Consider the following 22,987-nt stretch of genomic DNA (forward strand, 5'->3'; position numbering starts at 1 on the left):
CCGCCCGTGTTCTGACTTCGTTGCTACCTCATCCCACCCACATCACAACTTCGTTCCGCCCAGACTCTGACCTCATTTTGATCTTGTTCCGCCTACGTTACAATGTACTGTTAAACTGGTGCCGCCCACGTTCTGACCTCGTTGCTACCTCCTCCCGCCCACATCACGACTTCGTTCCGCCCACGTTCTGATCTCATTTTTATCTCGTTCCGCCCACGTTACAAACTATTGTTGAACTTGTGCCGCCCACGTTCTGACCTCGTTGCCACCTCATCCCGCCCACATCACGACTTTGTTCCGCCCACGCTCTGATCTCATTTTGATCTCGTTCCGTCCATGTTACGACGTAGTGTTGAACTGGTGCCGCCCACGTTATGACATCATTGCTACCTCATCCCGCCTACATCACGAATTTATTCTGCCCACGTTCTGACCTCATTTTGTTCTCGTTCCGTCCATGTTACTACATTGTGTTGAACTGGTGCCGCCCACGTTATGACCTCGTTGCCACCTCATCCCGCCCACATCAACTTCGTTCCGCCCACGTTCTGACCTCATTTTGATCTCGTTCCGCCCACATTACGACATAGTGTTGAACTCGTGCCTCCCACGTTCTGACCTCGTTGCCACCTCATCCCGCCCACATCAACTTCGTTCCGACCACGTTCTGACCTCATTTTTATCATTTCCGCCCACGTTACGACCCCGTGTTGAACATGTGCCACCCACGTTATGACCTCGTTGCTACCTCCTCCCGCCTACATCACAGCTTCGTTCCGCCCACGTTCTGACCTCGTTGCTAACTTGTTCCACCCACATCACTACTTCGTTCCGCCCACGTTTTAACTTCATATTGATCTCGTTCCGCCCACGTTACCATCTTGTGTTGAACTTGTGCAGCCCACGTTCTGACCTCGTTGCTACCTCATCCCGCACAAATCACGTCTTCGTTCCGCCTACGTTCTGACATCATTTTGATCTCGTTCCGCCCACATTACGACGTAATGCTGAACTCGTGCCACCCACGTTAAGACATCATTGCTATCTCATCCCGCCCACATCACGACTTTGTTCCGCCCACGTTCTGATCTCATTTTGATCTCTTCCGTCCACGTTATGACCTTGTGCCGCCCACGTTCTGACCTCGTTGCTACCTCATCCCGCCCACATCAACTTCGTTCCGCCCACGTTCTGACCTCATTTTGATCTCGTTCCGTCCACGTTACGACGTAGTGTTGAACTGGTGCCGCCCACGTTATGACATCATTGCTACCTCTTCCCGCCTACATCACGACTTTGTTCCGCCCACGTTCCGACCTCATTTTGTTCTCCTTCCGTCCACGTTACGACTTTGTGTTGAACTGGTGCCGCCCACGTTATGACATCATTGCTACATCCTCCTGCCTACATCACGGCTTCGTTCCGCCCACGTTCTGATCTCAATTTGATCTCCTTCCGCCCACGCTACAATCTCGTGTTTAACTCGTGCATCCCACGTTCTGACCTTGTTGCCACCTCATCCTGCCCACATAAACTTCGTTCCGACCAGGTTCTGACCTCATTTTTATCATTTCCGCCCACGTGACGACCCCGTGCTGAACACGGTGCCGCCCACGTTATACCCTCGTTGCTACTTCATCCCGCCTTCATCACGTCTTTGTTCTGCCCACGCTCTGACCTCATTTTTTTCTCGTTCCGTCCACGTTACGACTTTGTGTTGAACTGGTGCCGCCCACGTTATGACATTATTGCTACCTCCTCCCGCCTACATCACAACTTCGTTCCGCCCACGTTCTGACCTTGTGCCGCCCACGTTCTGACCTCGTTGCTACCTCATCCCGCCCACATCAACTTCGTTCCGCCCACATTACGACGTAGTGTTGTACTCGTGCCGCCCACGTTATGACCTCGTTTCCACCTCATCCCGCCCACATCAACTTCGTTCCGCCCACGTTCTGACCTCATTTTGATCTCGTTCCGCCCACATTACGACGTAGTGTTGAACTCGTGCCTCCCACGTTCTGACCTTGTTGCCACCTCATCCCGCTCACATCAACTTCGTTCCGACCACGTTCTGACCTCATTTTGATCTTGTTCCGCCCACATTACGATGTAATGTTGAACTCGTGCCACCCACGTTAAGACATCATTGCTACCTCATCCCGTCCACATCACGACTTTGTTCCGCCCACGTTCTGATCTCATTTTGATCTCTTCCGTCCACGTTATGACCTTGTGCCGCCCACGTTCTGACCTCGTTGCTACCTCATCCCGCCCACATCAACTTCGTTCCGCCCACGTTCTGACCTCATTTTGATCTCGTTCCGTCCATGTTATGACGTAGTGTTGAACTGGTGCCGCACACGTTATGACATCATTGCTACCTCATCCCGCCTACATCACGACTTTGTTCCGCCCACGTTCTGACCTAATTTTGTTCTCCTTCCGTCCACATTACGACTTTGTGTTGAACTGGTGCCGCCCACGTTATGACATCATTGTTACCTCCTCCCGCCTACCTCACGACTTCGTTCCGCCCACGTTCTGATCTCAATTTGATCTCCTTCCGCCCACGCTACAATCTCGTGTTGAACTCGTGCCGCCCACGTTCTGACCTCGTTGCCACCTCATTCCGCCCACATAAACTTCGTTCCGCCCACGTTCTGAGCTCATTTTTATCTCGTTCCGTCCACATTACGACGTAGTGTTGAACTGGTGCCGCCCACGTTATGACATCATTGCTACCTACTCCCGCCTACATCACGACTTCGTTCCGCCCACGTTCTGATCTCATTTTGAGCTCGTTCCGCCCACGTTACGACTTTGTGTTGAACTGGTGCCGCCCTCGTTATGACATCATTGCTACCTCCTCCCGCCTACATCACGACTTTGTTCCGCCCACGTTCTGATCTCATTTTGATATCCTTCCGCCCACGTTACGACCCCGTGTTGAACATGTGCCGCCCACTTTATGACCTCGTTGCTACCTCCTCCCGCCTACATCACGACTTCGTTCCGCCCACATCCCCCCCCCCATGGCTTTAAATGCATTATCAAACTTTATTAACAAACCAGCGTTCTGACAACTATCCCAGCATGCACCGCGCACTTCTTCTACGGGGGAAAATGTAGTCGGCAGCTGCTTACCATAGTTGCTAGACCTGTTGTGGCTCAATATTGGTCCATATATAAGGCGCACCGGATTATAAGGCGCACTGTCGGCTTTTGAGGAAATTGAAGGTTTTTAGGTGCGTCTTATAGTGCGGAAAATACGGTAAGTTGTTTTCCAAGAAGACAGGTTTTCAGTTCAGTTTTGCTCATTTTGAAGAAGAAAACCCTAAAAGTTGCTGGTTGAAACCACAGACTGGAGGAAGGGAATATGGCCAAACATTTCCCCTCCAGTCAGGCTGCTGCTCTGACTGTGTGGCTGCACGCCGTGTCACAAGACCCAGATTTCACACAGTCTGCCGTTCATTCATTGTGTCCGCCAGTAACCCCCCCTGCTGACGAAACTCTGAGGTCGATGGGGTGAGCAGAGCGAAGAGGGAAAAGGAGAAATGCCCGGCTTTATGCTCCTGCTGTGTCAGGCCGGGCTACCTCAGTGTTTCCTTCCTATAGGCTGCTGCTGCTGCTCAGTCCAGCAAAGCCCAAAGCTTGGTACTTGAGCCGGTTCCAATCCTCCAGGACCGGAATAGGAAGTGTCTCTACATTAGAACCACATAGTCTGATAAATGGATGTTGCCACATCGCTGAGTGCCTGAGCAGCGGTTAATCAGTTAGAAAACAGGAAATGATGTTGATGATCTTGTTTATGTTGAAGCACTTCTTGATCGATGGAAGGAGAATAAATGAGATCGACTAAACAGTTCATCGATTCACTCAATTGTGATCTGAACCAGTTCGTTTTATGTCCAGTTCTTCAAAAAGGCAAAAAAAATTATTGTTATTCACAAAACCACAAACTTACTCCAGAAATACCAAAGAGTGAAGATGATTTACTGAGTCAACTTTTTAATTAGTGAGAAAGGTGAGAAATTTGTTGCAATGTTATTATTGCAAGTAAAGGATGTTTCAAAAATAAATATTTGAATCCAGGGTTTCCCCCAGAAAACTTGCTAAGCCCGGTGGTCGAGCGCCGAGGTGGTCCACCGGCGGTCCACAGTGTTTTTGTATTAAAAGATGTTAAGTAGACAATAAAAGTAAAAATATCACTGGGTGATTATATGTTATGGGAAAACATTGTCACCCACAACCAGTCTCAAAAACAACTAATCAAAAAATACAATTAAAATAAATATCAATTATGTTTACTTCTGTTAAATCCAAATTAAATCAGTGGCTCCATCAGGCCTCCCAGGGCTTCTGGGGCCCCATAAATGCTAATATTTTAACATAGACCACAGATATATAAATGTAGCATTTGTTTATCAAGATTATTATTGCTGCTAAATCTGACATAATGGTTTCAGCATATATAAATTAAAAGACTACATTATTTAACATTTATATGTAAGATTTTAAGGAGCTGGCAAGTTTTCTTTGTAGAAGTTCAAAGAACAATATTCATAGTCAGATAGGTTTGTGCACAGCTACAATCTGATGCAGAGTTTAATCTTTGAGTTTCAGCTCTGTTTGTTCACAAATAGAAATTAGTAAACTGCAGTTATGATCCATTGCTTTTTAGGTTTCCCAGTTAAACTACTCCCCCTGTCCTAGATTTCACTAAATCTAACACAGAAGCTGTTAGAGGTGCTGATGCTTTTAGCAACAAAAGGGGCCCCTAAGTCATATTCTGCTCCAGGCCTCATACACCCTTTGACCGGCCCTGCATGATGTGGTAATCCGCTGCACTATGCAGAGATGTGCAACAAATGGGAGATTTAATTCAATGCTGCTAATGTGGCTTTAGTAGCTTTCATTTCGTGTCTGCTGAGTTTTTAACAAGGGGACACAAACTATTTTGGTTGGTCGAGTTTCTGGACGTGTTTTTCAGATGTGCAGTGGCACTGTCTGACTAAGTGGGCAAAACATTTGATACGATTTGGTGCTTAGTGTAATGGAAAAAAATACTAGTAATAATAATAAAATAATATAAAATCAGCGTGATGCGTGACTGCAAGGAGAGCGCGAAAGCTCCTCACCGGGTTAAACCTGCACGATGAGTAATCACTCATCGCTGGGTCGTTAACCACTAACGCACCGGGTAACCAGGAACACAGACCTAAACTTTATAGGGAAGACAGGCCAAACGCTGTGCAGCGTGTTGAGATGGAAACACCGCATAATGTTTTGTTCACAAATATACATCATTCTCACCGCTCCTCAATGCACGTCTGAAAGCGCGACTACAAATTATTCCTGCGTTTCACGTAGAGCTGCGCTACCAGAGCTAACTCGGTGGGGTTTTAACTCTGACCTTAATCAATAACTCCTCAAAACTAATCATAATTCCTCACAGGGGGTTGATGGGTTGATGTAAATATCCATAGCGGTCAGCCTGTGTCCAGTTCGAATGAAAGGAGAAGCGGGATCCGCGCTGAGGTAAACTTTAGACATCCAGCTGCTGCAGCGCGCGAGGCAACGAGCAGAGGCCAGCGGTGTGATTGGTCCCGCTTTAAATGCATAAACTAAACATATCTTCTACAAACATATCTTTTAGGAATAAATCTGCTCTGATAGTGAAACGCTCGTAGCAACAGAAACACTTACTATCCGGCTTAAAAAAAAGGCGATTTTTTTTTTCCCCCTAAAAAAAAATAAAAAAGAAAGAAAGGCTTAGCCTGGCGGTGGTGCTAGTAAAGCATGGCGGGCCGCCAGGCCTATAATACACTGGGGGAAACCCTGGAATCGGAAAATGCATTTCAAAAATAAAACTTTTTAAAACTCCTTAGTCAAAAATGTTTTGAAGATAATTCATAATGTGTTTTCAATAATGAAATATATGCAGTTAGCCATTGTTAAAATGTTATTTTCTTTCAAATTATTTTCAGTTCTTATTTTATCACATTTTAATTTGTCAAATTATTTTTTCAGATTTTATTTTTTCACATTTTATTTTTTTTAGATTAATTTTTTATTTAGGAATTTTCTTTCCGATTTTATTTTCTTAAGATTTTATTTTGTTTTAGAAATTATTTTTCTGATATTTTTTCAGATTTTATTTGCTTCAAAACATTTTTTTCAAACTTTTTTAAAAAGAAGTTATAATTTTCCTCTAGTTTCCCTCCTTCACTGCTTTGTGTTGGTGTCACATTGAAGCCATTAAGACACATTTAACAGAAGGTGATACCGTGGCTGTCGGGACGGTAACTGGAGCCGGCCCACCGTGCCTCCAGCCCAGCTGTAGTAATCAGGTTGCATAATGCTGGTAATGTGACTCTTGTTGGAGTTTCTTCTGCATCACTCAGACAAACTCATCACTTTGTGTTTACACGCCAAACAAAACGGAGCCAAACTTATTATCACAAACTTATTATCTCCATAAAGAAGCTGGACCAGGACTTCAGCTGCAATTTGTTGTTCTTCTTTTGCGTTTGCTACCAACTTCCTGTGGAGGTTTTATGCGAATACTTTATATCACATGTCTAGTGCCACTTACAGGGCTGGAGGATTCATTTTTTTAAAAAATGTAAATGCTGTTTTGGACAATAAATTAATCTTATGATAAATTAAAACAAGTATCAATAATTTCATCTGTATGATTATTTTTCTATTTTCTTTGTACAAAAAACTGGATGATAAAAGTCTTCAGCCTTGAACTTTGGTCTTTAGTATCTTCTGTTTTTGAAGGATAATCTTGTTTAAGAGACTTCATAGTTCATTGTATTTGTTGTTTCTGTTGTTTTGGATATTTAAAATGTCTTCCAGTTCCAGTGTTAAATGTTCATAAGAATCTAAAGTTTATTAATCTTTGACAATGTGTTCTTGCATTATCAAGCCATTATCATAATTCTGGAAAATGGTCTAAAAACAATAATCTGTTTATCACAATAACTTCAGGGACACTTTATCGTCCATGAAGGTTTTTATAATGTCAGTCCTAATTATGATAAAATTGGTGATAAGTCTCATTTATTACATCTTTTTTAGATAACCATGACTGTGACTGCGTGTCACAGATATTAAAGCTTCACAAACAAATGTTCCCATTTATAAAACATTTCTTGTGGAAGCTTGTTAAAATTTTTTTGATGTGTGTCCCTAATCTGCACACAGTAAGTATTTAATTTTCAAACTTATTGAAATTGATATACACCATGAACAGTGGAGACAATAAAAATACCAACAATACAGACTGTTTAGGAATATTTTAAACATTATTAATTGGAATTTATCGTGACAGTAAAAAAAATCAAAAGTCTAATAAAGTTTACTGTACTAAATGGTAAATCATGAGATAAATGCTCACCACTAATGCATATTTTTAAATGAACCTACTTATTGTTTTTATAACCACCATATTTACCTTTAAATTTTGACCTTTTCTGTACAGTGTTTTGCTCTGTATTCTACTTTTACATATCTTATTTTCTTATCTTTCTGTGAGTCTATTTGCTTTGACTGTGTGGCCCTTTGCTGCTGAAAATTTCTATTGTACTTTATGTTGAAGGAGCAGTAAATTCTTCACATTTTTTCACATCAGACCTGCTGTATTTGAAAAGTGCTGCTTGCATTTCCTCAGGTTATTTTTGCCTGATATCAGCATTATTGGTGATCTGAAGCTAAACTACATTGAGGAAATATCAGAAATGATTCCTGGATTTCTCCTCTGAGGAATAATAGACATTGTTTCTGTGGCGGATGAACAGGGCGTCTTCCCCTGGGGCGTGAATGCTGATCCGGCCAGTCTCTCCGCTGGCTGAGCATTAGGAAATGAGCTGAAGCGTTGCTCACTAACAGGGTTCAGGATTAACCGGACTGACAGCAGAAATGATTGTCCCGCTGACCCGGCTCACTACAAACAGCAACCATCACTGAGGAGGGAACCGTTTACGTTTAGGGAACTCCTTAAGACAAATTTAACTCCCCAGAAATAAACAGCTAACCTGTCACAATAAGCAATAAATCAATTAATCACAATCTTACGTTAAAATAAGGTCAACAATTGGATAATAACTGTGACAGAGATGATCCTCTGTAATGTGTAAAAAAGTGTGATTTGCATCACTAAATTGCACGTGGTGACTGTATTTTCAGAATTATTGGCGCTTCTATTCATCAGAGGAGAAAAAGCAAAACTATCAATCTGATCATATGAACAGGTTAGGAGGTTTTATTAATTGGAATTTATGACAATGATAAATCAAAATTCTTATCGTAGCAAGAAATTCATCATGATAAACTATACGATAAGCACCCAATCCTAATGTAGTCGTTAGTTTGCACCAGAGCCGGACAACAAATCAATAACAATATCTATCACCAAAGACATGTGATCAATATCAATAGATAATTTATCTGATAAAATATTCTAGAATATTCACTGAGCTCTGATCCAAAACCGCACGGCATTCTGGGAGATGAAGGAAGCGTACAGATTTTAGCTGGTCAATCTCTTACAGCTAGCTTAGCTACCTTGGTGGAATCAGTCACTCTTTGGTTACCTAGCAACAACCTGCTGGGTAATAAGCAGCTGGTCTCCCCTCCCCAACTCTGGTTACCTAGCAACAGTCTGCTGAGTAACTGGCACAGCAGCAGTTTAAGGTTTCCCCACCATGACTCATAACTGCTAAAAAAAACACAACAATGTGAAAACTGAGGATAAAACAGGAAAGATGACACGCCAATTTGATGATATTCAAGAAATTAACAAAAAACTAATCAATAACATTTCTCAAGGAGTAAAAAAAAAAAAACAACCACAGCGCTAACACAGAACACCAACAATAGGAGGCGAGAACCGACTGATCACCGATCTCTAAATAGTCTGACCTTACAATTTTGGCCGATACAGATTTTTATTTTCTGGAAAGTTGCTAAATATAGCAACTTTTCACACAAAGACGCTATACGACTACACAACGTCAGCAGACCGCCAATCTCCAATCTCCCAAATTTAAGAAAATCGGTTCAGACATATCGGCCAATCAATTTATTGGTGCATCCCGATCACATGACCAAAACAACAACATGACCAACATCATCCCTTCTCCATCAGCATCAAGATGGCCACAAACATTGGTGTCAGCCCAGTTTTACTCCCTATTGGTCAATCCGTCTGCCATCGTCCTGTATTACTTTATATTTTCAGAGCTTCTTGTAATCAACTGAATCTGGCTATCCATGAACTAAAAGGAGGAATCATGAAGACTAAAGCCAATATTTACACTGAACATGTTGGAACTGCTGATGGAAACATTTCCAACGTGGCCATTGTTTTGGTTGGTGAGGATTATCGCTAGACAGTAAAAGCTCAGCAGCAGTTAGAAAATCCTGCTGGTTTCCAGTCTGGAGGTGAAGAGTGGCCCAGTTGGGTATGATGTCATACTTCCTGTTGGTGACATCATTGGGGAGCGAGGTCTAACCTCTGACCTGACAAAACTGTGTGAGAGAGGGAGGACACAGGAAAGGAAAGGATGAAAGCAACAAGGAAGGAAACTGTTTAATAAGCAAGGAAAGAAGGTAGGAAACAAAGAATGCAAAGAGGTAGAAACAAGGAACGGAAAGTTGGAAGAAACAAAATAAAGGAAAGTAGGTAGAAATAAGGATTTAAAAAAGGAAAGATGACAGAAAAAGGGACTTAAAGGTAGAAGACTAAGAACGAAATGAGGTAGAAACAAAGAAAAATGGCAGAAAATAAGGATTTATAAAACAAGAAAACAAATAGGAGCAAGGAGGGAAACAATGGTAGAAAAAAGGAAGGAAAGGGAAGGAGGAAGGAAGGAAAAAAGACCAGATGGAAGGAAGGATAACTGAGAAATGGAAGGAAGAAAAATGAGTATATAACGGGGCAAATAAGTTTACAGATATATTTCCCAGCCCAATTTATTATTCTATAAAATGTTGGAGTGTAATCCCGGTCTGTAGGAGAATAATCCCAGTCTACATGTGACCTAATCCCATCAACATTCCCATGTAAACCCAGAACCAAGACGTTTCTCACACTTTGCTTTTTTCCCTGCAGGGACCCATAGTTTGGATGCGCGGTGACATTTATGTAATAATGCGTCCAGTGAGCAAAAAGCCAACTAAACCTCGGCAGGAGCAGGAAAACCCCGCGGCAGGATGAAATATTCCCGTTTTAGGAACATTTCCTCTGCCGAGGGAAGAAAGTGCAGCAGCGCAGCCAGCTAACTGGATGAGGGCGACCGTTACTAGCTTAAACCCCGATAATCAGCCAAGACGTTCCGAAAACAGCCGAACCGAACCGAGTCACATTACCTCTCGCTGACCAGAACCACGTCGGCATCGGTCCAGTGTTTGAACACAGCGGGCAGAATCTTCCTGAAGACGAAGAAAAGACCGGGGAAAACTACAGCCCCGCATGCTAAAACTTGCCACATCCTGCCGGTGTTTTCCTCCCAACCTGTCCCGGAGACCTGGCCTTCTCTGCCCCGCTCGGCTGTCCGCGAATCCCGCTCGGTTACAGCCTGCGGCGGTGAGGCATTTCCACGGGGCAGAGCTTCGGTGCTTTTTCACCGGGAACGGTCTAACATCTCCGCACAGTCACAGTGAAGAGAAGCGCAGCAGCAGCAGCAGCGGAGTCGATGCTGAGCTCCTTATCTAACGCTTACACTCCACTTCCGCTCAGGGGACCAGCACAATAAAAGCACGGCCGAAAATGCTTTTACTTTGAAGAGTTGCGGTGTTAACATGTCAAATGTTTACCTTGACATTCAGTGGATGAATAGATGGATGGACTGATTTGGAAAAGTGCTTCTTCTGCTTAAAATTACTAATCTGTAATTATGTTACTTTTATTCATTTTTAATATGACAATTTGAATTCATGTCTGTCTGATTACTTTATTTTTTAAATATTAAGTCTCACAATCAGGTCCTTTACTCAGAACTCAGGGGACCTTTTTACCAGTTACTTGTTTACCCATACTTCAGTAATTTATTGACTACTGGTATTTCAGTATATTTGTAACAGTTTATGATTAAGTAAAAAAACACTATATGTACACATCTTGGCTTTTACATATTCTAAATAACATTATAACATTAATGCTGATTTCTGAATATCTCTGCTGTTCCACTGTTGTTACTGTCATTTATTGTAAATAGTCTGTCTTTTTAATGCTCAAATATACACATTTTCTCATTTTTTAAATTAACATTCTAAGTTGCACATTCCACTGGATTGGGAGTCATTTTATTTTATAAGCAATATTTATGTAGAATTTTTGCCCTTACTGTTCAGTATGTTGCTTTTATTCTGTTTTTATATGTTTTAATATATATCTTTGTCTGAATTTACATGCTTTGATTGCCTGTCTCTTTTTCTGCTGTTGCATTTGGAAGCATATTTCTATTCTATTGTAAACATGTAGTAGTTCTCCTTTTAACCACATGGGGGCAGTGCAAGTTGTCTATAACCATGAAGATTTTATTTTTGACTGTAAATCTCAGCAGTACTGATGAGGTTGGATTTGCTGCCTCAACAGAAGGGATGTTAATGATTAAAAGAAAATATATGAAGCCGAAACAGAGATGTCTGATATTCTAATTATTCCTTTACCTGAATCCAATGGATCCATGATAACTGTTAGTGATGAAATCAGGTTAAGATTGTGTTTTTTGCAGTGTACATCATACCGGTGTTACTTTTGTTGTTGATTTTAACCTGCAGGAGTAGCAAACAAGCAGGGATGCTCTAATTAATTGGCATTTTGAAATGCAGAGTGGTATTTAAGTGTGGCATGTTAAAATCAATGTAACTATTTAAATGGAACACCTGCAGACAAACACTGAATTTACAGGAAAATTCAAGTTTTACATCTTTTGGAACAGAAAGTGTAGAATGTGTGTAAAACTGCTCTTGGGGCCTCCTGGTGGCGTTGGGGCTCTAAGCAGCTGCTTCGTTCGCATGCTGCTTGGGCCGGCTCTGGATAAAATCCATGAGAAAACAATGACAGAGGGAACGTCACCTTTTAAACTGGTTTAATGTGTAGAAACTCCTTCCTGATGTTAAGTGCTCCAATAGGTTAACAGCTGCTTTCTGCTCAACACCAAGAGAAACTGGACAGCTGATAATGCACCAAACTGAGTTTAAAGTTAAATATTACCAACCACACCAGGTAAAGCTGAAAACATCCAGCTAAACCAGGTAAATCAGACCTTGTGTGACAGATTTACGGGTGTACCAGAAACATAGAAATACAAAAGTTCTGGCTCAGAAATAGCAACTATTACTTTAAAATTTTTAGTGCACTAAAATCTAGGAAATTAATTAATCAAACTTAATGTGTTAAAATCCAGATCCTGTTATTCAAGTCTCATATATTAATCAATAAAGTTCCCTTGTACAGAACATTTTAGCAACAATGCAGTTCAAAGTGCTTTGAATCATAAAAACACAAAAATAAAAAGTAGTAAAAACAACATGGAGTCGATAATTGAGAAACCGGTAACAAAAGGCATTACATTTTGTCAGGTTCCAGCATCAAAATCCTAAATAAACATCAGAATGTCAGTCAATATTCCACTTATCATGGCTGAAAAGCAAATCAAAACAAAATCGTTTTTGAGGTAGAGTGGAGAAACCGCAATGCAAAAGAAAAAAAGCTCAAGAGTGAATCTGAAACTAAAGTATGGATCTACAGGTTAGTCTTGGTCGATATTATCGATATTTTGGATCAATACCAGTAGAATCTGCCCAAGCTGCATTTGTCCTGCCGAGCTTCAAATATCCACAGATTTTCTGTGAATAATTTTGAGTAAATTTTGTCTGTGAATAGACAGATGTCCACTGTAATCAGGTTTTGACGGCAGGTGTAAACTGGATGGAATAAAGCAAATATTAACTTTACTCTGTTCACAGTTATGTAACAAGATTATCGCTCCCTAATAGTTTCTTTCAGTCTGTTTAATCACTTGAGATTCAATAAAGCATCTGATAAGAAAAATTTTAATCTGAAGCTGTAATGCCAGTATATACCTTCTTTTAGTTACAGCATCGTCAAATGTCTTTGATTGGTTTAAAAACAAAGTGGTCATTTTTTACCCTATAAACGATTCTCATTGTCCTCATTAGTGTTAAGATGAATAAAAAGCAGTCACAGAGACAGGAAAAAGGTCTGGTTTTTTATTTTATTAGAACATATCTTTTTATGACCATTTAGCAACAGGAACTACAAGGAGCAGCTCCAGATAAGAGCAATAAACCCGGCGGATAATAAACTGGAATTTGTTACTTGATACTTCCTTAAGATTCATTATTGCCACCAACATGATAGAGTCGCGTTTCCTCAGAAACTAAACCGCTGCAGACATTTTATCTTTCAGTCCGGGGTCATTAGAGGAGGAAGACTCCATCAACATGCAATAAGCAGCAAATCAATGTTGCTCTGCCATGTTTGAATGCTGCGGTTTGAACAGGAAATACATTCATCAAAGGTCAGAGTGATCACTGTGGTGAGAACATCAGCTTTCTGTCAAGAACACAAATCATCTGAACAAACAACAAGCCATTATTCTACAAGCACCAAAGACTTCCTCTACATATTCACATCGTTATATATTTTTTTACAAAATAAGACGTTTGCTCTTCCTGTTTACCTGTATGTATAGTTTCCATGACGGAAATCTGACTCCAGATGTTTTTCTAGACGTAAGGCAAAAACTAAACAGGCCTGGGTTCAGACTGAGAGGCATAAAGACGACAACAGAACCACATCATCAGCAAAAAAGAAAAGATGAAACCCAGAGGTTCCCCAGCCAGACACCCTCGTCTCCATAGCTACGCCTTAAAGGGCCAGTATCATGTAAAATCGACTTTTTTGATCTTTCCGTCATGTTTTAATGTTTTTCCCTCATCAAAAACAAACCTGCAGTGTTGCTTTGATTCTTTCATGCATGTTTAGTAAATTCTTTAATCTCCATGGCAACCTAACCACGCCTTCGAGACCCAGCTCCTCCCCCACTCAGCTCCTACAGGCTAGCCAGTAGCAATTAGCAAACTGCTGAGCTCATCATGGGATCCTATAATTGAACTAAGCAGCTGATCCTATCATTTTTCAACATTAGGAGCTTCTCGCTAAAAATGATAGTATGAGCTCAAGCTCAAGCTTCTCGCTAATGCTGAAAAACACAAGGTATCAATTACTGTTTCTATTAAATAAGAAATGCAATTAAAAACACACATGAATACTGTAAGTTTGTTCACATGACAAGTCATTAAAAAACATACCGCTCCATGATCCTAGTGCTGCTTCCTGTTGTCTTCTTCATTATTTTCCGTCAGTAGTAACATCTGGTTGTTGATCATGTGACTCATGTGATCATGTGACTCGTTTTTCTTTAATTACCAAGTTAAGGGAGTTTATTTTGAAAATGTTAAATTGCGCCATTATCGAGTCAATGGAAATGCAGATCCAGTTGGTTGTTGAAGTGGACAAAATAATCATACTGGAGTTTGTTTATAGAAATAAGGTGAAGATTCAAAGTTCCAGTATAAAGACAGGGACAATTTATCTGAAGAAAATCTACTTATTGGAGGAATTAAACAGTTTATTTAAGGTTGCAACATGGAAGCAAAAGGATAATATAAAAAGATATGAAATTGCAAAAAGGCGCCAGACCCACACAAACACCACATTGCTACCAGATAAAAATGTAATGAAATGAGGAAAAAGGAAAAATAAACAGAAGCCTGATAAACAAATTGACCTAACTACCAGTTATCCTGATTATATCACTGTGCATGTCCAGTTCACACAGAGTTCTTATAAAATCTCTGTTTTTCTTACCAAAAACTCAGCTTTAGCTTAGGTTAGAGACACAAAACAAAGATGTTCTTCAAGTGTGGACAGAGTGAATAAGCAGAGCTCAGTTTCTCTTTCTCATTATGGTCTGTTTGTCTTTTAACCAAGGCCAAACAGAGTGGTTTTATTGACTTTAAAGGAGCACAGACCTTGGGGACTGTCTGAATCCAGTTATTTTAAGTCTAACACTCAAATACCAGCTTGACAGAAGGAAGTTTTATTTGCCAACAGGAAGTTGAGATGTTTTTCTGGATGTTTGGGAAGATCCTGCAGGTAGCCAGAGTTTAACACTACATGGCAGCAATTTACGACTATAAACAAACCTGTAAACTTCAAGGATGACATCAGATTTTCCATGTGAGAGTCCCACATCACCACTCTGCCACTCCCACTTTCCTGCTCATGTCATTCAGGCCACTTGAATGATGTCGTGGCTTAATTACAGGCAATGCTGTCTGAATACAGTTTCTGTGAGAGGCCAGGTTTTGTGATCGATAAAGTCGTTTTATGACCATTCTGGACTGACTGACACAAATATAAAAAAGCTATGAGTTTGTATGAGGTAAAGAACAAAAGAGAATCGAAAAACAGTGTTGAAGTCTGAGAAGCATGTTAGTTTATTTATTCAGTGAATATGTGAAACCAACAAAATAGGCTAGTGCCAACAACAGACTGAGAACAAATTACTGAATAAATCAGGGAACACAGAAAATAGTCATTAATAAACAGACTAAACACACAAAAAATGCAAACATAGTAAAATACAGAAACTCAAAAACTAAATTATTACTACATTATTTGTCTAATTTTGATGTTAGGCTGAACCCCCATGTAAAAGCAAAACCCCGCCAGACAAATTTGGAAAATTTCCAAAGTGGGCGGAGCCAGGAGAGACAGGGGGCGAGGTCAAGTGCGGGGTTCAGCAGGGCTGTAGTCAGGAAGAGTTCATCCACTTTGTCGCTATATTTAGCTATTTTTTTTCTTCAAAGATGAATCCTGTGCCCAAATGCAGGGATTTAACCAATAGGAAAATTCAGCTGCAGTAGCCACTGTTCAACCTAAGGGGAGCAGCACTGAGATGGTTTCAGGCAAAATATGTAACCCAACTAAACAAATTTACACAAAAATGTCAAAATTTGCACAGAAACGAAAATGAATAAACCCTGAATTAATATAGTTTATATGCAACAAAAGTTGATTCGGGAGTTGGTTACACCATAACTAATCCACAAATAAGCAATTATTACATATCATTTAATGCGAAGTTTTAACAAATTTAGCTTGATAAGCTATGGAACAAGACAATGCCTGTTATTACCCAGCAAGCTACTGATAAACAGCTGACCAGTTTATTGTTTCACACTGTTTCAGCCCCATCCCACCTTATCTCTCACACCACCTCATTTCCTGTTCCCCTAAATGTTAAGCCATCAACTGAAGCAGAAGCAGAAACCATACCTAAAGCTTTCTCTTTATCTCTTTGCACCTTAGCACCTAGCATGCACTGTGAATGTGATGCAGCTCTAGACGTCCAAACAGCTGCTCTTATACCAACGCTTTCTCTGTCACCATTTATTGTTCCAACTGAAAACGCAAAATACTGCCAAACAAATAATTTAAATAAAATAAAATAATAATAAAATAATAAGAGAAGGGCTGGTACATTTATTTGATTTAGATGTGTTTTAGAAGGGATCAGAATGGTAGCTCTGGAAGACACTCTAACCTGATTATTAAACAGTGACCTTTGACAATGCTATAGATTATTCCAGTCAATTAACCTTTACACGTACATTTCCACAAGGAAATGATGATTCATTCGACTTTCCAAGAATTCACTTTGAGTCAAGGTCGTGTTCTTACACACATATGATTGACATGCAACGCAAAAAGCAGGTATTCACAGGTGGATTTCATCAACACTAGCAAAATAAATATGTTTGACAAATTCTGGCCTCTCTGTGGCACTTCAAGGACTTCTTTGTCACAATCCTGCTTCTGGGTGTATGGGGTGCTGTTTGTACAATAACAGTCATAATTTCGCCATGGTAAATATTTAGCTTGCTGACGAGTAAGAAAGCAAAAATGTTTAACAACTACATATTTAGCTAAAAACTAAATATTTAGTTTGTAATCTAAGTATTTAGTTTAAACAAAATATTTAGATTGAAGCTAAATATTTAGCTGGTTTACAAAATATTTAGCTTGCTAACTAAATATTACATTCAGTATGGGGTGCCATTTCTAAAGTTACCCAGTCAAAAATTATCAATAATAATTTGGGTTATTTCATCCGTCAAAATGGGAGTTTATTGAATATTTATTTAACAAGTTAAATATTTAGTTGGCTAGGAAAATATTTAGCTTCAAACTAAATATTTATTTAGCATGCTAAATATTTAACTGGCAACCTAAATATTTTGATTGGAACTGAGATATTTATAAATGAATGAATAATATGGTGAAAATATGACTTTGAAACATTAACCCCCATTTTGACAGGTTAAATAATCCAAATTATTGTTTGTCTATTTTTGACTGTGTAACTTACACAAACTGAATGTTTTGTTTTCATCCACTGACTTCTCTACAACATTTATGCTGGTAATAAAATCAGGATCTGAGGTCTTGACAGAGTTGAATTCCCTGAAACTGAATATTTTTGTCAGAGTTTATAAAGAATTATTCCTCTTTTTTATTACCACCGTCTCTTGCTGAGTGACTATTAAAGGTCATTTGCTACAGTTTGTCAGTTTTATTCTGATACATGTCTGATAAATTATTTTCTCCAGCGGCCCAAACCATAATTCAACAGAGTAACTAGGTCACATTTTTATCATGGGTGAATATAAACCCAGTATTAGCTTTTAAATCTCGGTTTGGCTGTAACTGAAATTGGTTTTCAGTTAACTTGACTTCAAAATGAATGCAGTTTAAGATAAATTAGCCAGTTAGAGTTATAACTAACTCTAAATACAAATCTGTCACCATCTAGACTTGACCAATGCCAATTTATCTTGAGATCAACTTAGCTAACAGTCAACATTGCTGAAGCTAACTTTTTACTGGCTACAGCGAATAACCACTGATGGGCTAAAAGTGTTTTTACTAATGTTAGCTTACAGTGCACTGCTAATTTTGATTAAAGTTAGATAGTTAAAAGTAAACTTAGCTAACCAACCTCAAAGCTAACCTGGCTAACAGCCGATTCTAACAGAAGCTAAGCTGACTTTGAGTAATGATAACTTGCGGTACTGCTGGCTTGCTAATGTCAAATGCTAGTGTCAAGTAAATCAAACTTAGCTCAAAGCTAATTTGACTAAATGCCTAATTTTACTACAACTTCTTTTGCACAAATTTAATGTGGCTAAAAGTGAAGGGCAAAATAAATGTAGCTGTTAGCAAGCAATCCATCAGAAAGGTAAAAACTTAAAGTTGGTCATTTCCAACAAGAATAGCTAATTGTTCTGACGACTAGGTTCAAATTGCAGGCTATTGATCAAAATTAATCATTAGACAAATGGAGACTGCAATAATGCTGAGTACACACACTGCCCTTTATGAATACAGCAGTGAAAACTCAGATTCATTGTTCTTTAGTCAGCACACATTGTGCCAAACAAGGTTGAAATATTAATTTTAAATCGACAAGCGACCTCAGCCAGGGCCGGTCCAAGCCTTTTTGGGGCCCTAAGCAGATGTTCAATATGAAAATTGTTTGTCCATTTGAAATAGCATTTAGTTTGTATTATTCAATATTATTTTAAATATATATAGATATGTAATTCTCCAGAGATTTACTTTTGCAACCTTTTGGTTTTGGTTGTGTGATGTTTATTCTCAGACGTCGATAAGTCTTGGATAAATTTCTGTGAATTGGTGGGAAACTGTTTCTGTTGCAGGTTGGTAACCAGGGTGGAAATAAAACTGGCGTTAAGGTGTTGTTCATAGAGCAGAGTGTAAACGAGATGCTGCTGTGCTATGGAGACTGAGTGTTTTCAGATACAGTCTGCTGGACAGCAAGCTGAGCAAACAGAGCAAACTAACCAGGCTTTATCAGCCTGTTGCCTTAGTTTTCACTGTTTTCAGCCGACAGCTCAAACAAGGCTGAAGAAACGAGGTGGTGAGTACAAATTAGTGGAAAAAATATGCAGCTGCATCTTTTATTTTAGAAGAAAAACTGGCTCCCCAAGCAGCAGGAAGCATAAATTATTGGTTTTGTTTAAACAGAAGAGATAAAGATTGTGGTTTAAACCAATAAAATGTTACATGTCTTTATTGACTCACCCAGACGTTACCTGCGTTTCCCCACCTATGTTCAGCAGACGTTTTATTTACTTGCCATAATAACCAAATAAAAGCAGATAAACAGTATGAGCGAAGTGTGAGCTGAGACACATAAATGACACACAGATGGGAGGGCTAAAAATGATAACAGGCTCATTGAAAGATAAATATCCTCCGCAAGGGAAGACAGTCGTCACAGACAGCCTCTCTGGTGAGTAGCTCACATCTCCTCCCCGGGTTTCACTCCACAGAAAAAGATTTTCACATTTCAGGTCAACATTGTTGATTTTTGGTCAAATATTTGCTGAAGTTGTGATATTTTTTTTAATCTTTTAAAGGTATTAAAATTTGTTTTTCAGACAAAAAACATTTTGAACCACAAATATTGTTAGTTTTTTTTTGTAAATGTTTAATAAATGACCTGTATGAACATTAATCCATTCTTTTATGTTTATAATTCTGTTTTTCCAGCAACAGCAGCAGCAAAAAATAGAAAATAAAACAACTTCACAACTCTGGAAAAATGCTCAGAAATTTTCTTGTAGCGGCTCTTTGCCTCCTCGCCACAGGTAAAAAGGACTAAAACTTTTTATTTTCACATTTAGTACAAAGTGGTTTCAAGATTCTTGTTTATTTATGTATCTATATGTATTTATAGTCATATTTATAGTTTTTTTTTCTTTTCTGGTAGCCAAGGAATGACATTTCACAGTGAAATTTTTTGTTGTGTCTTTGTGCAACGACAAAAAAGTACATCTAAGTTGAAGTTAAAGCAAAGCTGGAAGCAATAAAATGAGAAGAACATGAGGAAATATCTGATATTGAACGCCAGAATTTTTTTTTTCGGCATTTATTTAAATTTATGAGTTGGCTGAAGCATAAATGCGGTCACGTCGGAGCGTTTCTGCGAAGAGGCCAAAGGTGATGAATGATATAGGCCATAAATGATGTAGACATTGTTTAGGAAAAGGGCTGGTCATGGCTTTTTTAGAACTGTTCTTTTCTTATCTCTGTTTTTATTAGTAGGATCAGAGTGATTTACACCTTAACGGTTTACTTTGGAGATAATTAAATATTAATATTATTGTGTAACAAGGAGGATTTTCATGATTTGCTTTAAATGTTTTCTTTCTGATACAGTAAATCTGCGTGGAACAGAATCAACCACCCAACCTCCTACAACTACTACGCCAGCACCATCAACAACACAAAACAGCACAGACAACAGCACTGGAACTTCAGATGGCACACCAACCTCAACCCCAACTGATGCACCAACCACATTCAACCAAACTGATGAAACTGGTTCACCATCCACAGCCACCTCAAACTCAACCATAATCATTCCCACGTCGGCACCGGCCTCGTCAGGGCTGTCCGGAGGGGCGATAGCCGGCATCACCATCGGTAGCATCGCCGGGGCGGGCTTATTGGGTGAGCATAATGGACAAACACACAAACGGTTACGCAACGCCGCAGTTTCCACCACCTCAGTCTGTCAACCATTAACCAGGAAGGAGAGCGGTTCCCTCTGCTTTATTGGTCTCCAGCCCTTTGAATAAATGCAAATGCTGCTGTTCAAATAGTAACTCAACCAAATTCATTTAGAGAAAGTGAAACTAATCTTTATCTTGACAAAAAGTTTGAAATTAAATCCAAGTAAAAATCTGTAAACTCATTTAATAAGATAGAATATTACTGAAATGTCCATTTGTGTCAGGAAATCATGGCGTCCAAAGCTTTAGAAATGGTTCTGCAACCATTATAAGTGACTTTTAGCCTACTTCATGCTGTCAAACAGGCTCTTTTTAATCAGGTTTTTTCATTCCAGAGGCCTGTGCAACGGCAGAGTTAGATCAGGGGATAAAACGGAGGATTTCCGCCAGAAAATATCTGAAATTTTCTAGATAAAACTTGAGAATGTCTGAGTTTTTAAAGTTTAAAATATGATAGAAAAAACTCTGGAAATTTTAGATTAATCTAAAAAAATTCTGAGAAAAACTTAAAACTCACATTTTGCTAGACTTTTTCTGAGATTAAACTGAAAAAAAAAAAAAAATCAGCTTTTTCTTTTAGTAAATTTAAAATTTTCTAAACTCAGAAATTTCCCCATTTTCTGAAAAATGTTTTGGATGATTTCAAAATTCCTGAGATTTTTTCAAACAAATTTAACATTTTTCAAATCAAGAAATTTTCTGAGATTAATCTGAAAAAATTCAGCATTTTTTTCCAAGTAAATTTTCAACTTTTTAAATTCAGAAAATCCTAAATTCTCCAGTAATTTTCTGAGATAAATCAAAAAATTTCTGAGTTTTTGTAGCAAATCTTTGACTCTTTAAACTTAGAAATTTCCAAGTTTCTCTAGTAATTTTCTGAGATTAATCTAAAGAGTTCTGAGTTTCTCCTATTCTTTTCTGTTCTATTGGGGTGATAAAGTATTTTCCTTTTTTCCAGGTGGCGGCGTCTACGGTCTGCTGAAATACACAAAAAAAATCTGAGAACAATTCTCCCCCCATCAAGGACTTAAATGTTGAAACATCGGAAGCTGCAATGTTTCCTATGATCCGATCCGGCTAGCGGGACGGGGAGGAGGCGGGTTTTTCTCAAAGGATCTGAATAAAACCGTCAGTGAAAGCTTCATGGCCCACCAGGAATAAATCCATTATAGCTTCTTGATTGCACTTCTTTAAGTCAGACGGTAATTTTGATGATGATTTTAACGTAGCAGCAAATGCACTGCGTATTTAACGGTTTCTGTCTGCATTGAGTGGGATAAATGTGTCGACCAGAAGGTTTTGTTGTCATTTATGAATATATGTGAAAAACTGTAATTAAGATTATTAATAATTGATGATATTTAGTGTAATGAATAGCCATCTTAGCGTATTTACAGCCTCATTAGAGACTCGCTCATTTTCACTCTTTCAGCCTTAATAAAAAACGGTTTTAGTTTCTTTTGGCATCGAGAAATAAAAATGTTACATACATTTACAACCATCCAGACAGGGCTTCACTGCTGAGGTTTTATATATATTTCATAACATAAAGTTGGTTTATTTTCATATAATAAATAAAGAAAATCAGACAATTAAACTTTTTCCTTTGTCTTCTTTTTGCTTCCTGCCTGAAATCTTCATGCTAATGTTAGCTTTTTAGCTCATTTTACCTCAAATGCAAAAGCTAACATACTGAATGGAGTAATTTAATGTTATGCTAGTCTCAGTCAATTTAATTTCCTTTTGGGATCAATAAAGTACTTTTAAATTCAATTAGAGTGCCAATATACTATTGAAAGCATTTTAGCTAGCATTAACTGTTTATCAAATTGTAATTGTTCATTGCAATCATTAAACTAAATGGAGAAAGTGAATGTTGTCTACATGCTAGTGACAGATATCATGCTAATGTTAGCTTCTTACCTCATTTTACCTTAAAGCAAAAGTTAGCATACTGAACGGAGTAACTTAATGTTAGCAAACATGCTAGAGTTAGTCAACATGCTAGTATATTAGCATTAGTTAGTTTTAGATTATATGTTATTTCCATTCTGAAGTAAGCCATGGTACCATTCGCTAACATGCTACTGTTAGCCTTTTGGTTACAATTAGCTTTTTAGTATTGTATAGATAGAGTAAAGCACTCTTTGTCAACATGCTGATGATAGCCCAAATGTTGATGCTAACATTTTAGCTAACATTACCAGTAAGCTAAATTTCAGCTAAAAGCTAAAATTGGTAGTAAGCTTTAAAGGTTTGTTTTTTTTCACACTTTTTA

At 39.0% G+C, this 22,987-nt stretch overlaps 1 protein-coding gene and 1 long non-coding RNA gene across 2 annotated transcripts in view; one reads left to right on the top strand and one right to left on the bottom strand.

Moving 5' to 3' along the window:
• The window catches only part of tlcd3a (TLC domain containing 3A), a 51,011-nt gene extending 40,279 nt beyond the window's left edge, over positions 1-10,732 (bottom strand). Inside the window, exon 1 of the mRNA XM_008428609.3 lies at positions 10,381-10,732. Coding sequence (XP_008426831.1) covers positions 10,381-10,502 — 122 coding nt within the window. The 5' untranslated portion in view covers positions 10,503-10,732. The remainder of the gene's footprint in view (positions 1-10,380) is intronic.
• An 8,951-nt stretch (positions 10,733-19,683) lies between these two features.
• On the top strand, positions 19,684-22,306 carry LOC103476333 (uncharacterized). Its single transcript, XR_535450.3, has 3 exons — positions 19,684-19,782; positions 20,354-20,647; positions 21,668-22,306. It is a non-coding gene; the product is annotated as an uncharacterized LOC103476333 (long non-coding RNA).
• The last annotated feature ends 681 nt before the right edge of the window (positions 22,307-22,987 follow it).

This window comes from Poecilia reticulata, chromosome 14 (genome assembly GCF_904066995.2).
Source record: "Poecilia reticulata chromosome 14, P_reticulata-male-v2, whole genome shotgun sequence".
Lineage (NCBI taxonomy): Eukaryota > Metazoa > Chordata > Actinopteri > Cyprinodontiformes > Poeciliidae > Poecilia > Poecilia reticulata.